Raw genomic sequence first — 22,401 nt, 5'->3', positions numbered from 1 at the left:
ACAGTCAGCAGTCTCTCACCGTTCCAAATTTGAAGGGGAGAGAAGATAGTACCGGAGTCGGACTCGCAAAGGCTCGGACTGGTGTCGTCGTCGTTCTTTTTAAGTTTATTCTCACGACGCACAGTATGCACTCTCCCTGGCGCTGGTGGGCGCCTGACCGCCGTGACGCGTCAGAGGCTAAGAGCAGCATGTGCAGTTGCGCACTGCGCACAGAGCGCGGGGGCTGTCCCAGGGCAGTCATGTCATTGGTAGTAGGGATAAGATTGACGGCCCTGGGACCCAAACTGCTGGGCAAGTGTCAGTGAAACCAAACTGCAAGTCAACGATACCTGCCTGCCTGCCTGGTATATGCATAACTGGGTTTGGTTTGGCTTCGGTTTCGTTTCGACTTTCGTCACAGAACAACAATGCAAACCCAAACCCTGGACTGTTGACTACTTGACTTCTGTGACCCATCCATTCCGTGCACGTGCAGAATGCAGATGGCGGATTGTGCCCGTAGCTACGGCAGGCCGGGTGCGGTGGTGGCGCGCCTCTTGCACTAAAGCAGGACGCAGGTAGACTTTTCAGTGTAGATTGATGTCACCCTCCAGATGGGGTGACACCCGGTGCGGTCCGCACCCCCCTAGTGACGCCACTGCTCAGCATCCCCCCAACACCATCTCAAAATCAGCATCACCACTCCAGTATCACTCAGCAGCACCCAACACCATCTCTAATCAGCAGCACCCCAGTATCACTCAGTGTTCCCCCACCACGATCTCAAAATCAGCACCTCCTCAGTATCACTCAGAGTCCCCCAACCATCTCTGCCCCAGTGCAGCACCAGTCCAACACAAGTGCAGCACCACCTCCTCTGTATCGCTAAGCAGCACCTCAGTATCACTCGGCATCACCACACCACCACCTCATCAGTGCACCACCAATTCAGCAACAGTGCAGCCCCAACACAGCAGCAATTCAGCACCACCTGAGCACCAGTGCAGCAGCACCACCACTTTCGTATCACTGAGCACCACCTCAGTATCACTCCGCATCAGCACAGCACCCCCTCAACACAGAACCATTCAGGATCGGCACCACCTCATCAGTGCTCAAAGCGCAGCCCCACCTCCGCACCAGCACCACAAACTAAACATCACGCAGCACCACCTAAGCATCACCTCAGCACCAGTGCACCACGGTCTCAGCCACACTCAACACCACATAACTATCATTCAGCATCACCACACCCCTGGAGTATCACCTTAATTTGCCCTTGGAATCAGTCATCTGTTGATTCTCACCTAATATCCGTCCGCTGCTCAGGTTGTATTCAGGTACTACTTCTCAACATCCACCTTCCCATTGTTTATGCCCCCCCCCCCACAATAAAAAAATGATCTATAACAAACAAGCTTTAGAACAAGCAGAAAGAAGTTGCCAGTATTTCAAGAACAAAAAAACACACTTATGTTAATTTATCTTTTTAATACTGTTCAGTTGTGCATAATGTCTGGACTGGGCGTAGCGGGCACTGGACGTTTTCACAGTTTTGCAGCAGCCCTGTAGTACCCCTCCTCCCCCCTCCCCACTGCCAGGGAAGGGGGGGGGTGGGGGAGGTCGAGCCGATTGCCACGGCTGGGGCTGTTCCCAGTCAGCTCGTGTATACAAACTAACAAAAATGCTTAGTAAACTAGTTTATTGTAGCTTTTCAACATACTACGCAGCAGACCGCTCTACAACATATCTGAAAGACATTAGCAACGGCTATGGCTAAACACAAAGTCACAAAGACTAGACCTGTTGGCTTTGCCAATGCTGGTTTTAATTGTGGGTCCATTTACTCCAGGAAGCCAGGAAGCTGTAAAAGACCACCTATCCTAGGAAGATGTTCTGTTTTGGGGACGTTTATTTCTCTCGGCACTAAAAACTACCATTTCAGCCAGTAACTTATGGCCAAACTACATTCTCTTGGCTTCAACAGATATGCAATCAGTCCCTGGAAGAAGGCACCGTCCCGGTGGGTTGGAAGCAGGCGGTGGTAACACGCACCCCTGATTAAGAAGCCCACCTTGGACCAGACAAATCCGGCTAATTTTCGACCAATCTCTCTGCTCCCATTTCCAATTAAAATCTTGGAAAAAGGTTGTAAGCAGATCTTTATCCGGCTTTCTGGAGGAACATCATTTGCTGGATAAAGATCAGTTCGGGTTTCAGCCTGGGCATGGGACAGAGTCAGCCTTGTCCACTATGATGGACAATTTACGAATTAGGGCAGACAACGGGAATGGCACAGTGTTAGTGCTTCTCGATAATTTGGCCACGTTCGACACAGTGAGACACTCAATCCTTCTGGAGAGAATAGGAGTGAAGGGACGGGCCTTGTAATGGTTACGGTCCTACTTGACAGGGAGAGAACAGATAGGTCATTTACAGGATGTAAATGGAGCTTACCTTTCACCTATGGGGTTCCACAGGGCTCCGCCATCAGTCCTATTCTTTTTAATGTATATCTGCAGCCGCTTTTCCCCATCATCAAATCGTTTGGGGTTGACTTGGTCAACTATGCAGACGATACGCAGCTGGCACTCTCATTGGAAGGAAAACAGGCAGTCTCCATGGACCGTTTCCAAGAGTGCATGCGTCATACCGCAGATTGGCTGCGGAGGAACTCCTTGCAGTTTAATGGAGGGAAGACTGAAGTGCTATATTGCCCTCCGGTGAGGTTGTCCTCGTATACTCAGACAAAGTTAAGGCTTACCCCCGTGGAGGATCCGTTGATTCCGGCCAGCACGGTACGGAATCTGGGGGTCCTAATAGATAAGAACCTCCAGATGGAGTCACAGGCAATTAAGACAGCTAGCGTCCACTTCGGTCTGCTACGCTTGCTACGCCGGATACTTCCGATCCTACCAAAGGATCTGCGCTTCTTGGTAGTAAGCAGCACAGTGATGAGCAGACTGGACTATTGCAGCTCCTTGTACTTAGGGGCCCCTCAGTACATCTTCCAGGGGTTGCAAAGAGTCCAGTCTGCCGCGGCAAAACTGGTGCTGAATTTGTGGCGTAACTAGTCTTCTACCTTCACACTGAGAGAGCTCCATTGGTTACCAATCAAGGAAAGGGTTCTCTTTAAAATCACTCTGTCAGGTGTATAGAGCAGCACACGAGATGGGACCAATCCCATTACACGAAAGGTTTTCCTGGTATCTCCCGCAGAGACAGCTCCGGTTCTCTGGTGCCAGTCTACTGGCAACCATGAGATTTAAAACACTCCTGGTTGGGGGGGGGGGGGGAGGGGCTTTCAGTGTGGTAGGGGCCCAGCTGTGGAATGAAGTGCCGCAAAGGTCAGACAGATTGACTCTTTAATTGAAGTCAGAAAGAGCCTGAAAACTTGGCTGTTTCCGAAATTCTGATCCACATGTTCTCTCTGCTCGCCATCATGTTGATCAAGTGTTCTTATATCTGAGCGCCAGGATACCCGTAGGGTGGCAGTAGTGCTATTTAAGCACAGATACAATACAGTAACTAATACTCAGCAAATCTTCCGAGTCTCGAGGCAAGCCTGCTAGTCTGAAGCAGTGGCGCCACAAAGTTTGAGGGGGTCCCCAGCAAAGTACAGGGAGCCCCCTCCCCCCTATGCTACGGACCCAATCAGAAGTTCAGGGCAGGGGCCCATGTACAGTGCTGGAGGGGGCCCGCTGGAGCTCTGCGCCCACCATACCCCCCCACCCCCCCGCCACCCCTCCCTTACACAAGGGCTAATGTTACACCATTGCTGTAGGGCCAAACACTGCTGATTATCTAACAGGGATGAGCCTGTCCTCATTTGTGTCAGCCTAGCACAAATTCAAGGGCGTAACGCTCATCCCTGGAGCCCCCCCAGTGTGTGTGTGTGTGGGGGGGGGGGTCTTCTCTACAGTGAGGGGGGGGGCTCAGCCGGTCTCTGCAGTGTGTCTCTGTAATTCAGCTACAGTGTGTCGCATACTCTGAGCTGACACCACACAGACCCAGGACTGAAAGAAAATAACCTATTTGTTTCTCTTCAGTCCCAGCCTGCCAGGTACCTTACATGAGTGGGTGGGGGTCATGGGGCCCTCTGAAGAAGAGCATCCACAGAGCTGCTCACTGCTCCTCCTTGAGGGAAGAGGCAGCACAGAAATGACTGAGCAGAGGTATGTATGGTTGTCACCTTTCTCAGAGCACAATGCCAGCTCCAAGTTTTAAGATTCTGCAAAGGCAGGCACATTATTTTAAGTAGAACTTTATATGAAATAATCTATATTCATTTTAACATTGCCTTTCCGTCTTTGTTACTTATGTTATTAGTCAGGGGCCATTGGGGCAGTTGACAACATTTTAAAGTGTTTTCGTCTTACAGAAGCGTTTAAAGGTATGTATTCATAAGGGAAGAAAATAACAACCAGGACATTAAATGCTAGTGATTTCCCAATGGTTCTATTAAAGGATCCGGATAGAACCCCAGAGATATTGTTTCCCTCGGGCATAAGGTGTCAAGCAAAAGTTACAAACATGTAATACGCGTAGTTTAAAATTGACAAATACATATCAAAGCACCACATTAAAAAACGAAAGTAACCAGCTTAAAATATTTCCCAAGTGCTTAACATCGAAAACGAAAGATACCAGCTTTACTTAAATATTTCCAAGTGCTTTGTTTATTTATTTATACTAAATTGGTCTACTAAGCAGATTGCCTTTGTTTTACATACAAAGTTTCAGTGAATAAAATCTTTAAAAACCATTTTAAGTTGCAGTATTGTGAATCAGAGGTCTCTACCTCCGTCTTGTCAGATGTATATTTTTTTGCAACTTGGTACTTATTTTGTTTTTCCCATTATGATCAGGACTACAAGTGCCAGAATGCAATGCATCCACTACTCACAACTGAATTGGAAAAATGCGAGGTCACTATGTAGGGCTGAATGAATGATTTCTTGTACGTACACACACACCAGTAATATATTCCTTATGAACAACCCCCTCAGTAACCACTGTTCCTCCTACCTTTTATGATGTCCTACTAAGGTTTGCATAGCTTGCAGCATAACCCCTAGCAGAGGGGTGTTAGGCTCCTCCCTCTTACAATGCGATACCAAAGGGGATGATGGACGGAGCATTTGAGCAAATCCCTGTCAACTGATCTGGGTTTAATCCATCATTCTTCAGCTCACTCCACCACCCCAGTTCAGACATGGCGACATGCAAATCAGTCTGACCCTGTGCCTCATGGGAAAGGTCCAGCCCGAACTGCCAAGCCATGCCTTCCCTGGACCGGAATCAAGCTTCCCAGGACCGGTTTCAGGCATTACAGCCGTCTTCAGCCGGGCTTGCTTGAAACCAGTGGCAAAGTGAGCAAGGGACTCACGTCTGAGCATACCCTGCCAACTTAGGGCGAACAAAGATACCATAGGTACACAATACCAAACAAGATTAGCTGTGTATTTGCCAGTTCCAAGAAGCTGTTGCCACTCAAGGCTCAATCACCTTGCAGCATAGCTCCAGAAGGTCCCACCTTTGCTTAGGATGGCCAGTCAGCATCAGCTGGTAATCTTTGACTGCAGTGGAGCCAGTGGCAATGGGCTCAATAGGACATGGTGGCCGGAGCTCCATACATTTTCAGCAGTACTAATGGAATCCTTTCCTAATCAGAGGATCTCGACAGGGCTGCAACTCCGCTAGATTCCCCAACCACATGCACACTGCAGGCAGGGCAACGAGCTGCATCCTTTTTGCTGCATGCAGTGTGGATGATAATTTGCTTGAGGAAGGCCACCTCCTAGCACAAAGCCTTGTTCATGCAAAGTCCTCCAGACCCCTCCCTGCTATGCTGATTGTCAGAGCAGGAAGGGACCATCTCAGGACATGTAGACACAGTTAATCATGACATCTTCTTGCTCCTGCTGACCTGATTTTTCCTACAGCTACTGGGTCTCATCACAGTGCTCCAGAGCTGCAGGTAAATCAGAAGAGAATAGAGAAAGTGAAGAACCGTGTGCATGTTTGTATATGTGCATGTGTTGTCAATGGATACACATGCATGTATGTACAGTGGGAGGATTCCTGGCAACATTTTGGCTTTCCATGGCAATGGAGGTCCATCCTTGACCTACAGTGGAGATTATTTGGAATATTCCCGACATAATAGCTCACCCTCAACATAGTGCATCTATTCTTGACAACTTTCTAATGCTGGCATAAACGTGGCCCGTCGATCAGTACTATCAAAATGGTTAGAATCCCTACAGGTCATTGCCATCCATGGTTATTTGATGGTTAGGAGAAAGAAATGAATGACAATCTGTGAATGTGTGACATTAGTATGGTAAGTGCATGGTGAAAATGAACTGGCAAGTTGGTGTTTGGAGACCAAGCACATATATACTAAAAACTTCTTTTGAGCCTTCTATATTACACACGTTCACACTTTAAAAAAAACTTCAGATTGCACAAATTTAGCGTATTTACCGATAACAAAATTGTTGGATTTCATGGCGAAAGGTCACGATTTTCATAATATATGATGCTCATGCTTCAGACTAAATACATTTCTGAAACTCATTAATTTGAAGTCGCTATGTGAGAAATAATTCAATCCGTGTTAAGTAGACATGTTGTGGATTTTGTTTCGTTGGTGCCCCAAGGCACTTACTTCTGGGTCTTTTATTGGAAGACATGTGAGGCAGCCTTTTAATCATGTAATCTGATTAAACATTTTAGGACATTATCACTTCTGCTTTCTGTGCATCATTTATGACTGGTATAATATATGTCTTGCTATCTGATACTGTAAGCTCTAGGTAATGCAGCAAGAGCATTGTATGAGGCTACAGGATTGGTCTAGCTCCGCTCTATAACTTGTGATTGTGAAATTTGTACCATGTGATTTTTCCACCCGGTCCCTTTTAGTAAGATTTTCAGAAATACAACGATACAATCTATATAGAAGGGGCAGAATTGAACATGAAGTAAAGAAAAGTGCAGTATACCATTGGAAAAGTTAGACATTCCATAATCAGATTCCTTTGAACAGTCTGAGGACACTTTAATTTTCAGAGGAATGTGGGACCCAGCACTACAATTGAGACAAGAGTTTTTTCTGGCCCACCATGAAATTATGGAAAGATTGCATTAGTACCCTCTGCTATTTTGTTGGCGACCAGACAATGTATGTGGCATTGTGCTGTACACATCACTATTTGGCTCAATTTATTTAAGAAATTTTGTCTAGGGACAAAGCCATCTTGAATCTCTGAAAATTCAGGGATGCTTGATTTACAACTGTAGTCTAATTCGAGGTAGGTCTCTAACAGACTTAAGCAATGGATCTAGACTTCCTTCAGTTATGTTGCACTGGAGGGGTGGGGCCGATGTTGAGGGGGGCTAGAGTGCAATGAACAGGGTTCTAACAGTTTAAAAAATGTTTATAGTCTCTTCAATTTTACATTCCACGTCCAATCGTTTAAAGGCTGCAGTGCTTATCACAGGCAATTCAAATTATATTGGCATGCAATTTCCCATAGACTTTCATTAGGCTTCATTTATTCGGTCATGTGTTTTCATTTCTAGGGCAGTCTTGGGGTTGTTAATAGTCAAAATAGTTTTGTATTCTGGAGTTGTAATGAAGCATCAAGGGACGACTCGGTTCTCACGTTAACAATTAAAATGTTCCTAGGGCGTGGCCTAGCCGCCAGCCGCAATGGCTGCGTAGGCTGGTAGCTCCGCCGTAACCCTGCTTTCCAGCTACATCTGTGGTGGCGCCGAAGGTGATATCGCCGCAAAAATGACCCCAAGAGGCGAGTGAGGCCAGGGGGTTGTGGCGGCTGCAGCTCCGGACAGCTTGTTTTCTGTGGAACGGACCAATGCCATGCGGGGAGATGCTGCGTGGTTGGGCCTGGGACTGAATCCGGGGCCTCACGTGCTGCTGCAGGCCAGGCCTCAACTTGGGCTGAGCCGCATCGGGGAATTGCTGTGGCGTCGGCAGATGAGGTGGTATGCAGCTGCGGGGGAGGTAAGCAGCTCCCTAACCATTGAGGCTGTGTGCGGGCTTCCACGGAGGCCCCACGGTGATAGAGGCTGTGGGCGTGTCAGAAGACCGGCGCCCAGCTGGAGCCCTACCAAGCGGCTGTGCCTAGAGCACCGTCGCGCCCTGGAGTTGAATCCTTTGCTTGTGACTGCCCCGCTTGCAATATGGGTCTCTCCTGCGGGGCCCCCCACCGAGGCCCCCATTGACTCCCTTCTCCACTGCTGCCTGGAGCCAAGATCAGTGGTGCCTCGCCCTGTGTTTGGCCTGCGTTGATGCCCTGCATCTTCATTTCTGGCACTGCGTCATTGCTTTCTTGTAATGCCTGTGTTTGTTTGGGGGTGCTAGTTGCTGGTGCCACACGACCCGGAACTTCGTCCTCCCCCTGTCGGTGGCCGCTCTGGTTGCTGCATGGATGCCTGCTGACTAGTTGCTCCAGGGGCTGTGACCTTGCCTCACCCTTGATTTCTACATATTTGTGATTGCTGGCTACCTATGGTGGCTGTCTCGTTGTGCTGTTTCTAGCCACCTCTACTTACACTGTGCAGCCACTACTGGGGGTATGGGTTGTAAGGACCCCGCAGCCACTACTGGGGGTATGGGTCGTAAGGACCCCCCAGAGTACACTTCCTTTCAAAGCTTCGGGGCCTAGCACAGCGGCGCTACAGTCTATCATGGCGGAGGGCGGCAAGGTTCCCGCGACAGCTGGAATGGAGGGCCTACTGGCTGAGCTGCGGGCAGGATTCAAGGCCCTGGATACCAGATTTGATGCCCTCGACCAGCACCTGGATGTGATGGGGGCCCGGTTGGACAAACATGAGGGGCGTCTGACAGTGGCAGAAAGTAAAATCTCAGACCTGGAGGATGATGCGGCCCAAACGGCCAAAAAGTATGAGAGGTGGAGAGGCTCCTTAAAACGGTAGCAATGAAGAATGAGGATTTGGAGGCCGGGGCGCAGGAATAATATCAGCATTACGGGAGTGGCTGAGTGGACCAACACGGGCAGGTTGGACCTTTTTGTTGAGAAACTCTTCACAGAACTCTTACAATTAAAATGTTCCCAAGCTTTGGCATTTTGCATATATGAATCCCATATATGAAAGCTGGCTGAATGTTGCAGATGGCATTTCTTCATCTGAGAACTATGACTCATTCAATGGAATGCCAGTTTCTGAAGGTATGCTGGGCCACTGCCGCAGTGGACTAGTTTATGCAAAGGATTTTATCCTGGACTCCACTTCAAGTCAACAGAAGTCTCACAGCTGGTTTGGTAGGCTTCCATGAATTTGAATCAGAGTTTGGCCATCTGGTTTTGCATTGCCACTGCAGACTAGCTTGCAGCCACCAAGCGAAGCCATGCTCTTAAGAGTTAAGTTTTATGGTTGGTTTCCAGAAATGGCAAGAATTTATTCTGCAGTGGGAATGGTGTTCCGGTCCATCTTGAATAGGTCATCAGAGTGACCTTCTGTACTGGATCACTGGTGGATCAGACTGTAGCTGAACTTTTCAGGTGTCAGGTGCCCTCCTCATAATTCTATATTAATATACCTCTTCTCTGTTGCTATACATGGGTCATGCAGTTGGGTTTAGTATATGCCCAGTGAGTTATAAACATCTTCAGAGGAGATGTTATGCAGTATCCTGGACAGATTTTTCCCCTCAATTTAAGACTAATGATAATGTTGAATATTACTGTTCTTATCAACAGGCTGGTTTATTACAGATACGCTGTGTACATTTGCAATGGAAGAGAAGATCTCTAGCTGTACAACCTGTATTCTCAGCTGCTAGTGACCCAAATATTACCAGGTGGCTTAATGGTTCTGAGTACTCCTCAGTCAACACTCCATCCAATACTTATTTTATGTGAGCCTCTGCGGGAATAAGTTAGGCTTTCATAGTAAATTATATCAGATACCATTCTAACCAACACAATACATCCAACGTCCTGGTTGCGCTTTTTAGTTCCTAGTGAAATAATATGCAGACATCAACACTGTATATCTAGTATAAGTAAAACATCTTATTTGTTATTTTTCAGTAACATAAAAGTACTTCAATGCATAAAGTCACATGAGAGAATAAACCATCACAGTAAAGAAAAACCCCTAAAAACCTCAAAACATTTCATTTGGACAGGATCCAGCGTCACTTTTCCTAATTTTAAAAATTGGCCATATATGAGGCCATAGCACAGCAGACCAACGGATTATTTAATTGTTGCAGGAATAATGGAGCTGGTCTACACAACCTTATATTAAACATTTAAAAAAGGGGGAGGACACCTTTTCTGCATATCTAATGTATTTTGCATGTCTTGAGGGTGGCTGTGTAAGAGTCAGAAGGAAGACCAATAAGTGTTGCTATCCCAGTTACATAAAAAAATGTCCATTTGTGTGCAGTAACCCTAAAGCTAAAACCACAGAGCAATCTGTCAGACCAGTCTAGGTCTTTGGTCTTCGGAAAAGTGGCTTTAATCTTTAAGTCAGTTTTGCACTCCACTAGAAACAAATTTAACTATAATGAATTTAACCTCCCTGGCCTGAAGGACTGGAGTAGTTTGAAGGCATTTGGATGCCACATTCTTTTATCAGAAGGTGATCATGCAGTTCAGGGATAAACTATGTACCCTCCAACTCCTAGTTAAACTTACCATCGAATGGGGATCTTTAGAGCCATGCATTGATGACATGTTTCGAAGAAAAGATTCTCAGTTGAATCTTTGAAGTCCCTATTAAAAAGGGGATTATATTTACTCCAGTATTTCTCTACACCAACAAGAAACTTTACCTCTATTCAAAGGGGATATACCTCGGATCAGTCCTCCTAAGCAGGTATGTATGGGAAGCACTATGTTGCAACCTGATTAATGAACCTCTTACTACTGGGTAGTGGCAAAGCTAATAGGCCAACCCACAACCTACATTCAAGGTCCAAGAACCATGTCACACAGGAAGACCTGCCCAAAAGCATGGTAGTAAATGGTCGGAAGAATTTGTTAAGTAGAACTTTGTCGACGAATACACCCTTAGCAAGGTTGCAACTGAGTAGGAAGGCCCTTTAAAATGCTCACATGGAGCTCCTTTTAACCAAGACCTCCTGTTTGAAGATTAACACAATTCAAACAATTTTTAAAAGATAAAAATAAAACTTTATTACTTTACTAAAACATGGTGAAAGGTCAACAGAAAACAAAGATAAACCGGTGTACATCTTTGACAAAATGCAACATTAATGTGTTTAAATAAGAAGGTGGTCTAATGGCAAAACAGGCAAGGTAGGATTTCACTTTGTACAAGAGAAAGTAACACTGTAAGCTTGCCCTACAAAGCACACACTAGTGTCCAGAGGTTCCTTCACTATACAAAACATTAATATGGCCAACAAAGCAAATTTGGTATTCACCCAATTTAAACATTTCCTTCACTGCATCAGATTCACAGCTGTCCACGGTCCTACTGAACCCAAAAATCCATGTCTAAAACAGTCAGGACATTGGACTCCGTGACCGGGGAGTATGAACAAGCCGGTTCCCCCCATGAATTCTGAATTTAAGATTTAATGATGAATTTTGTACAAGAATAAAATGTTTTCATTGAATGGATCCTAAGAATGAATCCTTTTACTTTTCTGACTTCATTTTCCACCCTGCTGACTTCTGTGGTATAGGCGAAGTGCTGCTGAAGTTAACCAACTTTGGTATTATTTATCAAACCATAAAGGTTTGAAAAAAACTACTTTGACAAAAAAAAGGAAGCATAGGCAGCAAAGGAGATCACAATATCAAATCCTATTAGTTACAGTGGGCTGCAAGCAAGTCAAATATAAATAAAGGGAAATCCCCTTGGAAAAAATGGTGATGAGTGAAGAGCTGGTGGACGGAGGGCCAGTTCAGAGGAAGGCCGAGCGAGCAAAGCTGGATATTTATACCAGTGCTGCTTCGGAGTTAGTTTAAATGTCAAATAGCTCGTTCATATATGTATTGTGTACTAGACAAACCTCCTCCACACTAATGACAAATCCGATATATGCTGAATATTAAAGTGACAGCTTCTGAGATTTCAATGTCCAAAATTCATGTAAACACATAAAAAGCAAGTTAAAGTCATGTGTACTAAATACATTAAAATATTTACAGAGGGTTCCCTTAATGGCCTACCCTGTGAAATGTTAACGTATGAATTTAAAATACACTAGAGTGTATAACAAAAGTTGAAAATATACTGAAATAAGTGCAAATGGATGAGGATGCACGCCTTAGCACAAACATGCCTCAGTTGACCTAAAACTAAATGGATGTCAAAAAGTGGGTCATCTTTGGTTCACCAGGAGCTTCCATTCCACTAATTTGGTTCTTTCCATATAGCCCACCCATCAGTTCCATTGTGCCCTCCTCCCTCCCGCCCACCTGCTTCAGGGGTAGCGAGACAGAATGCACCCTTGGAGGATTCATCTTCAACGGACCATGGTGGCTGTATACCAAAATGGCGGCCTTCTATCATCAAAACTGCCAGTACCACCCATCATGCTTGGTCTCGGCAAGAGTTACGGAGAAATGCTGAAGTGTTACTGAAGCCCTTTGTTATCGATGCTCAGTTACAATGAATGTAAAGCACCTAGAAAAACTAGTGTGGGTTACATCAGTTCAAGGGAAAATGAATTTGCTTTGGAGCAAATACATTGGATACGAATGATCAAAAATAAGAGGGGTGGCTTTTCAACCTTTTCTTGCTCTCAGATTGTGCTCTCAAGTATTCTCTGGCTTAAGTATTAGGCTCCCAGTCAGGTTTTGAACTTTCTAAACTTTTAAAATTTCACCACAAAAAAAAGAAAGTCAAATCCAGGTGTTGCTCCTCCCTTTGCACCTCTTGCTGCTCATGCGTGTTCTTTGTCCTCGCTCACAGCTTCAATTTCTCTATGGTCTTCAAAGCTGTTTTTCTTCAGGGCGTTCTGTTTGTGAAGACCCTTCAGGTTCTGAAGAAGTTCATTGATGAAGGCCTAAATGGACAGAAGTGGTACAAGCATTTAGAGACATGGCAGTAGTTCATCCAAATAGTGGCGTTTAACGGAATCAATCCTAAATCGGATTGCTGGACATTGTACATTTGTAGCCCTTTTCTGCATAAAATAGATCTAATTTTCTTCAACATAAAACAGAAGTAAAACTTGACAGGGTTATGACAACCAAACAATTGATTCCTATATCCCAAAGACATTTTGCCTAAGACTGTCCACAGATAGACATATTTGATGCCAGTTAAGGTACAAGAAATGACTTGTGCATTGTGTATCTTAAATTTTAAGATTTGAAATAAGTGAGAACACTTGTGTAGGCCGAGTACCAATTCAGCACTAACAATTAAATCAATGCAACACCTCAAAATAAAATGAGTGGTTCAGAGTTCAGTAGGAGAATGATTATTGGGAAACCTTTACTTTGGGTTCCATGGTCAATTAAGGTTACTGGGCGGTTACGGTTACTGTTGTCACAGGGGTCCTCTGACCACAAAAGGACTGCACTCGATGTGAGAAAACGCATGCTTTACTCTCAAGATAAGAGCCGAGCAGTCAAATCTTACTCAAGGAGGGGGTGTCAGCCTAGAAACAAACTAAAACAATGGGTAGTAATTAATAAATGAATTGCTCGGACAGTTCTTTACTTTGAAGAAGAAAGCTTTTTATTGCCGGTATGCAGGATAGTCTAACTTTTAATACAGATATACACCAAAAAAATTAAGAAAGAAGTTGTACCATATTGTGGGTTCAAGTTACAACCCCTCACTAGGGTTTACATAGCTCTTACGCTAGAAATCTAATATTCTAACAGTTAACATTTTGCCTTCCACTGGGGATGTTTATCTTTGGAACAACTTTGGTTCAGCATTGGACTGGATTTTTGGGCAGTCTGACATTGCCAGATAGGCCAGCTTGAAAGGGCCAATTTGCAGACTGACAAACACTGGGCCTTTATGTGAAACTGCCAGTCAAGCTCAAATTATCAGTTGGCAGAGGTACCCACAATGGCTACTGGCCTAGACAAAGAGGGATCTAGACAAATGCTTGTACGAACGAGTGCTCGATAGCAACTAGGATGTTTGCATTGGTTCTGAAGTCAGAGCATCAGTCTCTCAGCTGACTGTTTTTTGACTACATGCCTTGGTCCCATCCGTATAGCTCCAGGTCACACTAGGTGAATCGCAGCAGGGAAGTACAATCACCTAAAGAGCACAGGGAGTGTCCGGGATGATGCAGGTTCATCCTGGTCGCTTGCTGAGACTGGGTTGCCCCTCAACCCACACTATCGAGAGTCTCTTATGAATCTGGACTGTGGAACCTCAATGCTCCAGGGCAGGGATACCGATCTTCCACTGAGTTCAATCAGGAGGCTGCAACTTGTGTGTTTTACTATGTTCCTACACCCTAGGGAGAGCATTCTTCTGACTCTAGGTTCAAATTAGTGGGCCCTCTACCAACTCTCCCTTCTGGGAAGAGATTAACCTGACTCGGGTGGATTTGTAACTGCCATTTCACAGGGGGGACTCTGTTCACAGGCAGTAATGAAGAGGTGGATTTGGCATGGGCAGGGGAAAATGGGCTATCCCTCTGCCTCGGTCCACGCTTGGGTTTGGTAAAGGGGACAGCAGATGTGCCAGGTGGCATGTCATAAGGAAGGGGGTTATTATTTGGGGTAGCCTGTCACCCACTTTAAGAACTAATAGCACCAACGTGTTCAGGTGAACCCTGAAGTCACTAATTTAACCTAAGCTCAACCCCATGTGCTATGGCACAGAACAGACAGGTTTAACTTAGGGCAATGTGTGAAGTACTTATGCAGTATCAAAACAGTAATACAGTCAAATGTCAAAGAAAAATCTCAAACTGAATTACAAATGGAACAGTTATTATACAAAGTGACACCAAGGTAACAAAAATCCAATGAGGGAAACCAGGCCTATGAACTTTTAACATTTTAATAAAAATAGCACCAAAAAGCATTATGCCAATGATAGTCTAAGGAGGCAGCAAACCAGGACGTAGGCACAAGTTTAGGCCAAGCTCGATGGATTAGCCACTGACTTAGTTTTTTATTGGGGGTCAAAATTCTCCAACAGGGTAAGCCTAAAGCTGTATAAGAGAAAGGAGCATTGAGATCTTAACACCTTTTTTGAGAGGTCTCCCTCAAAGCTCTAAAGGTCTTGGAAGTCTGAAACTAAGGGTCCCAACATTTCAAGTTTCAGGAGCAGCTCCTCTGTGGTACTTCTAAGGCTGCCAGGGTCTCAAGGACCCCATGTAGAAACCAGGCCTCCAGTTTGTACTGGCAATTGGTCACTTCAGGGAAAGAACTCCTGCAGTTTGTGTGTACCAGTAGCCCCACAGAAGGTCAGCCAACTGACCTTTGGAATCCACTTTGACCTGGGCCCAGTCCTTCAGGCCTCCTTTGACGTCACAGATAGCAGGTCCAGTTAATTTTCTATTTTTTGCAGCTTCAAAAAGTGTTTAGAGAAGGGTGTCTTTAGATGGCAAATTTATGGTTGGCACTAGCAAGGGGGTGGGGGCAACTCCTAGCTCCTCCCTAACACCTGGATTAAAGGTTTCCAGGGACAACCCTACCCACTTTCGCAGCAGGTCTTGTTTACCAGACTTCAAATAATCCCACAGTGCCTTCCCTCCCGAAATCTAAGATGGAAAAAACTTTTACTAAGGCTGGTGTACCCACTGACAGGTGCAGCCAGGGAAATGAGCAACCCCCTTCCTCTGTGGTTACTCAAAACTGGTTTGGAGGCTCCCCTTCAACTGGTTTTGGTGCCAGTCTGACTTTGGGAAAGCAAAGGTGTATCTTCTCCAGGTCTCACCTATTTACTTGTGAAAGGGCAAAAAAAAAACCTTTACATGTTAATAAGGTTTGAGTCCAACAGTCTTCCTGTCAGGGGAAGGAAAACACTTTCAAACACCCAGGTAATTGTTCCTGCTCCGGGAGGAGTTTTCACACTTCATTAAGGCCAAATACTGGCATACCAGCTGTCAGAAGGTGAATGCTAATTAACCAGCTGGAGGTTTAGGCAGGAGGAGGGTGACTTCCAAAAATTACTTTTCCTAAATAGTTTTTTAAAAATGTGACTTTACCACTGAAAAGGACTTTTAATCAACATGAAAAAATGTATAACAACTATTTTAGCAGTTTACTGTAAAATGTTGCTTATTAAAGTTTGTACTTTGACATTTTCTAGGATACAGCTTCAGCCCTACCAGTGAATAGCCTTTGGGGTCTAGTCACTAGAGGAGCATTCCAACTTTAGTTTTGCCCATGTTTGACTTTTAAATATCAAGCATCATACACTAATGGGTGACAAGGTTATTGACAGGTGATCTAATATTTATAAGGCGTGTTATGTTGATGGGATTGACAGCAGGGTTGTAGGCTGCTGCAGCTAGGCTACACATGATAGGCCTGAAGCCATGTTTTACAGGCCAACTTGGTGGATGGCACCATGGGTGCTGCAGTCGACTGATGGCACTTACTTCCAGACCCTGGATATATTTCCTACACCATGTACTAGGACTTCTATCCAAGTTAAATGTCAATCAGGGATAATGAAAAATAACCATTTAAAGAGTGGGAATCAAAGGAACTGTACTCCTGTTTAGTAGGGGTAAAGCACACAGTGAAACAAAATTAGCACAAATTGGATCCAGAAAAATGTGAAAAATCAGGTGGTGACCATGCAGTGAAGGCAGATTGATGTGAGGTCCATGGGAAAAGGCAGTTTGGGTTGATAAGGGGTTTGCATCTGTTCCAGTTTAGACGGGAGACTCGAGTATAGTCTAGAGGTTGTCCTTTGTGGGAGTAGGGCCAAGACTCATTTCAGTATGGTGCGCCCCATTTTAAATCGCACCAAAAAAAATCTGGAAAAAAACATTGATTGGAATGCAACCCAGAATTATCGCTAATGACAGATCAATTCAGGTATTCCATGGACTGCTTTGTGCTGTTTAGGTGAGTTTCTGTAGTGAGTCCTGAGCTCCCTTTGCCATTCGATTTAAGCTGCACCTTATGGATGAGATGTAACAATGCTAAAACTGGTTGCTTACATTTGTTTGGAGAGGATCTAAAATGGTAGCCTATCAGGAGTTTTCACATTTTCAATTTAGTTTCTTTATTTGTATATACTTTTTTAATTTTAATGTATTCGTTTTTATGTTATTTAGGTTTGTAAAAGAGCCAGGGACCCCTGAAAAGCCCCCCTGGACCCCCAGTGTCCCCAGACAACAGGTTAAGAACCACTGCCTTTAAGTATCTTACTTCCCAATCAAAGGGGGGGGGGGGAAGAGACATTGTTTTGGACCATGTAACCAACTGATGAACAGCAAAAATATGAGCTCAGTTACATAAAAATTAAGTACCTATTTTCCAACAAGAGTTATCCGGTGCAATGCTGAGGAATGGTATCAAATAGCCCCTTCATGTTTGCAGAGTGGCTTGAGGTTAGGGTTTCAATTGTTAGAAGTCACAGGGTTTCCTCAACTCCAGGGCAGATTGAAAGGCTAGTGGTAATCAATATGAGGAGGTCTGCGTAACAGGTCACAGTTTACGTCCAGTAGCTGGGCTGACCTTTTTCACAACATTAAAACACCTGCAATACACCTGTCCGACAATTTCCCAACAAAGTGTAAAAAAAAAAAAACTTAACAGGATATGGTAATATCGGTCTATATTGCCATGTAGGGCCAATGGTGACATTTACAAACCATGAGGCAATAGGATGAGTGGTTTATAAAGGTCACTTGATCCTGAGGTGGCATTATAAGAACATATGACCATATTTGGAAAGCATTTAAATATTTTATGAATTGGCTTTAGTAAGATTTAGAGCATTTGAGAGTCATACGTTTATTATGCTTTGTTTGCCGGAGATCACCACCCCCTTTTTTACCGCTTTGTTCGCCATAAGTTGGCAGGGTATGCTCCGACGTGAGTCCCTTGCTCACTTTGCCACTGGATTCAAGCAAGCCTGGCTGAAGACGTCTGAAATGCCAGAAACCGGTCCTAGGAAGCTTGTTTCCGATCCAGGAAAGGCATGGCTTGGCAGTTCGGGCTGGACTGTTCCCATGAGGCACAGGGTCAGACTGATTTGCATATGGCCTTCTGCACTCCACCCAGTCCGGTTTCCGGGCATTGTATTCCACCGAATCGGCCCTGCTCCTTTCCACTGAGACTATTCGGAGGTACGTTGATGAGGGACAGACGGCGGCCTTAATTTTATTAGATCTGAGTGCCGCCTTCGACACTGTGGCCCATCATACTTTGTTATAATGTCTCGGGAAGGGAGGAGTGGGTGGTAAAGCTCTCGAATGGATGGAATCTTTCCTGCAGGATCACGGTTTTCAGGTAGCACAGGGATCTCATCTGTCTAAGAACATCAGGCTGAAGCAGGGGGTGCCTCAGGGGTCCACACTCAGTCCGACACTATTCAATCTTTATGTCACCCCTGTGGCAGAGATTGCTGGAAGGTTTGGTGTCAAAGTCGTGTCCTACGCTGATGACACGCAACTTGGTGTCCCTAGCACAAGCTGATAAGGCAGCCATCAATTTCAACACATGCATGCAAGAACTTTCAGTATGGATGGCCAACAACTGCCTCAAATTAAATGGGAGCAAAACGTAAGTGCTGGTTGTTGGTAAAACACCTTCTGTCTGGACATCGGCTTGGTGGCCACAGTCCCTGGGTCCTATCCCTGTGCCTAGTGAACAGGTCAAGAACCTAGGGGTTGTGGCTTGACCCCAAGCTCTCGTTCGAGCAGCATACAAGGAGGGTGGCAGGTACATGTTGTGGAGTCTTGCGTGGACTCCGGAAGACATTGGATCTTCTGCCTACCACAGCCAGGAAAACCATGGTCAATGCTCTAGTAACCGAGGCTGGACTATGGAAATGTCCTTTACCTGGGTGCTAATGTCAACTGCATACAGAGGCAGTAACGTATCCAAAATGCAGCAGTCTGCATGGTTCTGATGCTACCCAAGAGAGCCTCCTCCAGGAAGGCCCTGGTCGCCCTGCATTGGCTCCCAATCAAGGAGCGAAGCCTGTTCAAGGCTCTGTGTGTGAGCCATAGGATTCTACACAGGAAGGGGCCCACTTACCTACATAACCTTCTGACTCCTTATACCCCTTCCCGCCAACTTAGATCTAGCGGAATGGGGCAGGTCAAGATACCCTCTATCAGCAGGGCAAGAATGGGCGGTCGCTCCTTCTGTTTCATGGCGGCTCAACAATGGAACAAACTCCCAGGGTGCCTGCGGCTGGAGGCCTCGGAGGCAGCTTTCCGTAGGAATTTGAAAATGCTCCTATTCCCCACTGATTAGTTAATGGGTGTCAGGGTCCAAATTGGGGGTGGGGGGAGTTTGGTATTCTGTTTCTTTGCTTGTCGGTTCCCCAGCTCGGGACACACTAGTCTAGTATAACCAGGCGCTTTATAAACTTCTATATTATTATTATAAGTCATGGGACAGAAGTAGTAACTGGACTGATATTGGCCTCTGTCAAATACAGTGCAGCAATGGAGCTTGGTATGGAGATCATGGTGGAGACCAGGCACGGTCTGTGTGTCAAAGGGTGACAAAGAATGTGCAGACTGGAAAGGTCATTTGGGCATTCTAGCCTGGAATATATACTTCGAGACAGTGTTCTAAGCGCTCAGTGATCCAAGTGTGTAGTTGCATAGAATTTTCTTTAAACAAAATAATAAAACAAATCAAAATTGTTTAGCCGAAATGAATTGTTAGTTCATGTCTGAGCATGTGTGAATGTGATTGTGCGCATTCAGACCTATCCCGCCATGAACTAGCAATCAGCTTCTGATCTACAAAGTTTTTTAAATGCTTAAGATTATTTTTTAAACATGTATTTATTTAATTAAGACATCAAATACATTGGGGAGGTGCTACAGTAAAGTATTGTTACTTGATGAAACTATTATCCTCGTAGGAGGATGCATCTTTATACAGTTGTTACGAGTGCCAAAAAAAATAATGGTTAGAAGGGATATGGGTCCCTGGACCACAAGTTAAGAATCTCTGTTTTAGATAAGTTAAACAAAACGAAAAAGTGTCTGAATGTAGAGTGAACTGTGTCATGCACGGTGAGTTTGCAGAGTGAGCAATGTATGAGTGTGAAGAGTTCGGTGTGGTGGTGTAATGGTAGTGATGACTGAATGGGCCGAATGAGCAATCGGTGTGATTGCAGGGTGAGTGGTATGTATAAGCAGATGGTGAGTGAGTGCAGAGTGAGTTCAATTTAAGAGCTGTTCGGGTGCCCAGGGTGAGCAGTGTGAATAGAGGGTGAGCACTGTGTTCGCAAGGCAAGTGGTGTGTGAGGGCAGGGTGAGGTGGGCGAGTAGTGTATGAGTGCAGGGCGAACATTGTGCAGGGTGATAAGTGAACGAGTGGTGGGCGCAGTTTAAGAATGAAGAGTACATGGGTGGCAGGTGAGAGGGGTATGAGTGCATGGTAGGCAAGTGCAAGATGAGGTGTGTCTAAAGGGTGAGTGGTGGGTCTTCAAGTGACAAGTTTGCCAATGTGAATGCAGATTGAGTTGCATGCTTTTGTGCGTGAAGCACAATAAAGCCAAGCCTATTGGTGTTGCCAATGCTGGATGTCTATGTTACAGGATAGCTTGGGTACTCTAACTAAACAAGGCCATCAACAAACTGCTGCTCGCAAAAAAATGTTGCTGTTGGCGTTTTGTGCTGAGAGAAATACAGTCAATTTAAACAATTAACTTGGAATGTTTTCTGGAATGTTCCTGCGGGCAGTGACTAACACAAATAGGCTGTTAATTAAGAACCCTGTATTCTCACGATCCAAAATGCGGAAGGGGACCTAATGACTTCCAGCCTCCTCATGCGCAGGAATCCTCTTATTTTAGCTGTCTCCTGCCTAAAATTGCATCTGCTTGAATAGGTCAGTGTGGAAAATGCATTCCTCCTTTTTAGGTTTCGCCTGGCGAAAGCTGTGCACTGCGCAGCTTTTTCGCGCAGGCGAAAACCTAATGAGAACAGTAGAGTGGCTTGGGAATCCGCCCTCTGATCCATTGGCTAGCTCCATAAATGGAGGCTAGCCATTGGAACAGATCTGTCCGTCATGGCCGGACCAGATTCGTGGGCGTTCCTGCGATTTCTTCCCTCTCCACCCTTTTCTGATAGTCATCGCGGCGTTCCCGCCCCCCCTCCCACTGTCCGTTCCCGCCCCCCTCCCGCGGTCCGTGTGCCCATAGGTGCTTGTATTTTTTTGTTTTCTGCCTCTGTAGCTGTGCTTCTCCGGTTGAAAACGCAGGGCTGGAAGAATAGAATGCAAGTGAAATCTCTGGAGACTTTGTCCTCTGTTAATGCAGGTGTCTGCCTCACTGTTGTGCCTGCACTATATAAGCACAGAACCCAGGACATGTGCCCAGAAGCAGGCGCTCTGCGCCTCCAAAGGGTGGCAGGGATGGGACATCAATATCCCTTCCCGCCATGGATTGAACAAAAGAGAGGAACGGAAAGAATGAGGTCATACAGCTGAGATGCAGGTCACATGCCCATGTGTGGGTGTAAAACTTCACAAGCTGCGCGAGGAAGGAAGCAATTGTGCGATCGCACAGGAGACGGGCTGTGCCAGAGACGTGTTAAAAAGGTGGGCGAGGCTCCGGGCTGTCATCGCATCCCTCCATCCCACATCTTCTTAGCGGGATCCGTTCACAGCAGTCAGTCCCCGCGGGAAGGGGAAGCAGCTGGTAACTGAGGAATGCTGCAAGGCCCCGCCCCCTCCTTGTGCCAGGCGTGCACTTCCTGCCTGTACCACAACACAAGCACCTCACTCATCCCCGAGCCGGCAGATGCCATGCCTGTATCTCTTTCCTGGCATCAGTCACTGCTCCCCTTATCTGCCACCGCTGCACAGGCTTAAGGCCCCAGCCACACAGTCTGCAGGTAACGTGTGTGCGTCTGCACGCTTTGTGTGTGGCTGCAATGCTTCTCCCCACCCCGTGATATGTTCGGTCCTCCTCTCCTGGAAGGGCTCTCCCTGTGGTGTCGCCTCATTACTGCAGTTCGTTGGTTTCGTTTTTTTTTGCATTGAATAAGCACAGTTTTGGTTGGGTTTGCCCAGCTGTTCGAGTGCAGCTCGCTCCTTCCCACTGCTCACGTCAAAGAGAGACAGCTCAGCCCTGGACCGTGTGTTTTGCATTCCCCTAAAGACATGAAATAACGGGTGGGTGCTGCGCTAGCGTTACGCATCTGTTTTCTTGGCAGTGACACCAATGCTGTCCTGCCTCTCGACGCCCCCTAGAGGCGCCCATGGAGCAGGAGTGTGCAGAGGCCCTCAGCCAAGTCTTCTCCACTGATGG

General features: G+C 45.8%; 1 protein-coding gene across 2 annotated transcripts in view; it reads right to left on the bottom strand.

The window, feature by feature from the left end:
- Positions 1 to 11,151: 11,151 nt before the first annotated feature.
- LOC147691802 (protein phosphatase 1 regulatory subunit 14A-like) overlaps positions 11,152 to 22,401 on the bottom strand; it is a 283,304-nt gene continuing 272,054 nt past the window's right edge. For both annotated transcript variants that reach the window (XM_086938095.1, XM_086938094.1), the window contains exon 4: positions 11,152 to 13,021. In XM_086938095.1, the coding sequence (XP_086794221.1) occupies positions 12,899 to 13,021 (123 nt within the window). In that variant the 3' untranslated portion in view covers positions 11,152 to 12,898. The remainder of the gene's footprint in view (positions 13,022 to 22,401) is intronic.

The sequence above is a fragment of the Lissotriton vulgaris genome, chromosome 9, assembly GCF_964263255.1.
Source record: "Lissotriton vulgaris chromosome 9, aLisVul1.2, whole genome shotgun sequence".
NCBI classification, from domain to species: domain Eukaryota; kingdom Metazoa; phylum Chordata; class Amphibia; order Caudata; family Salamandridae; genus Lissotriton; species Lissotriton vulgaris.
The sequence above is the reverse complement of the archived record's forward strand: the minus strand, read 5'-3'. Positions and strand labels throughout refer to the sequence as shown.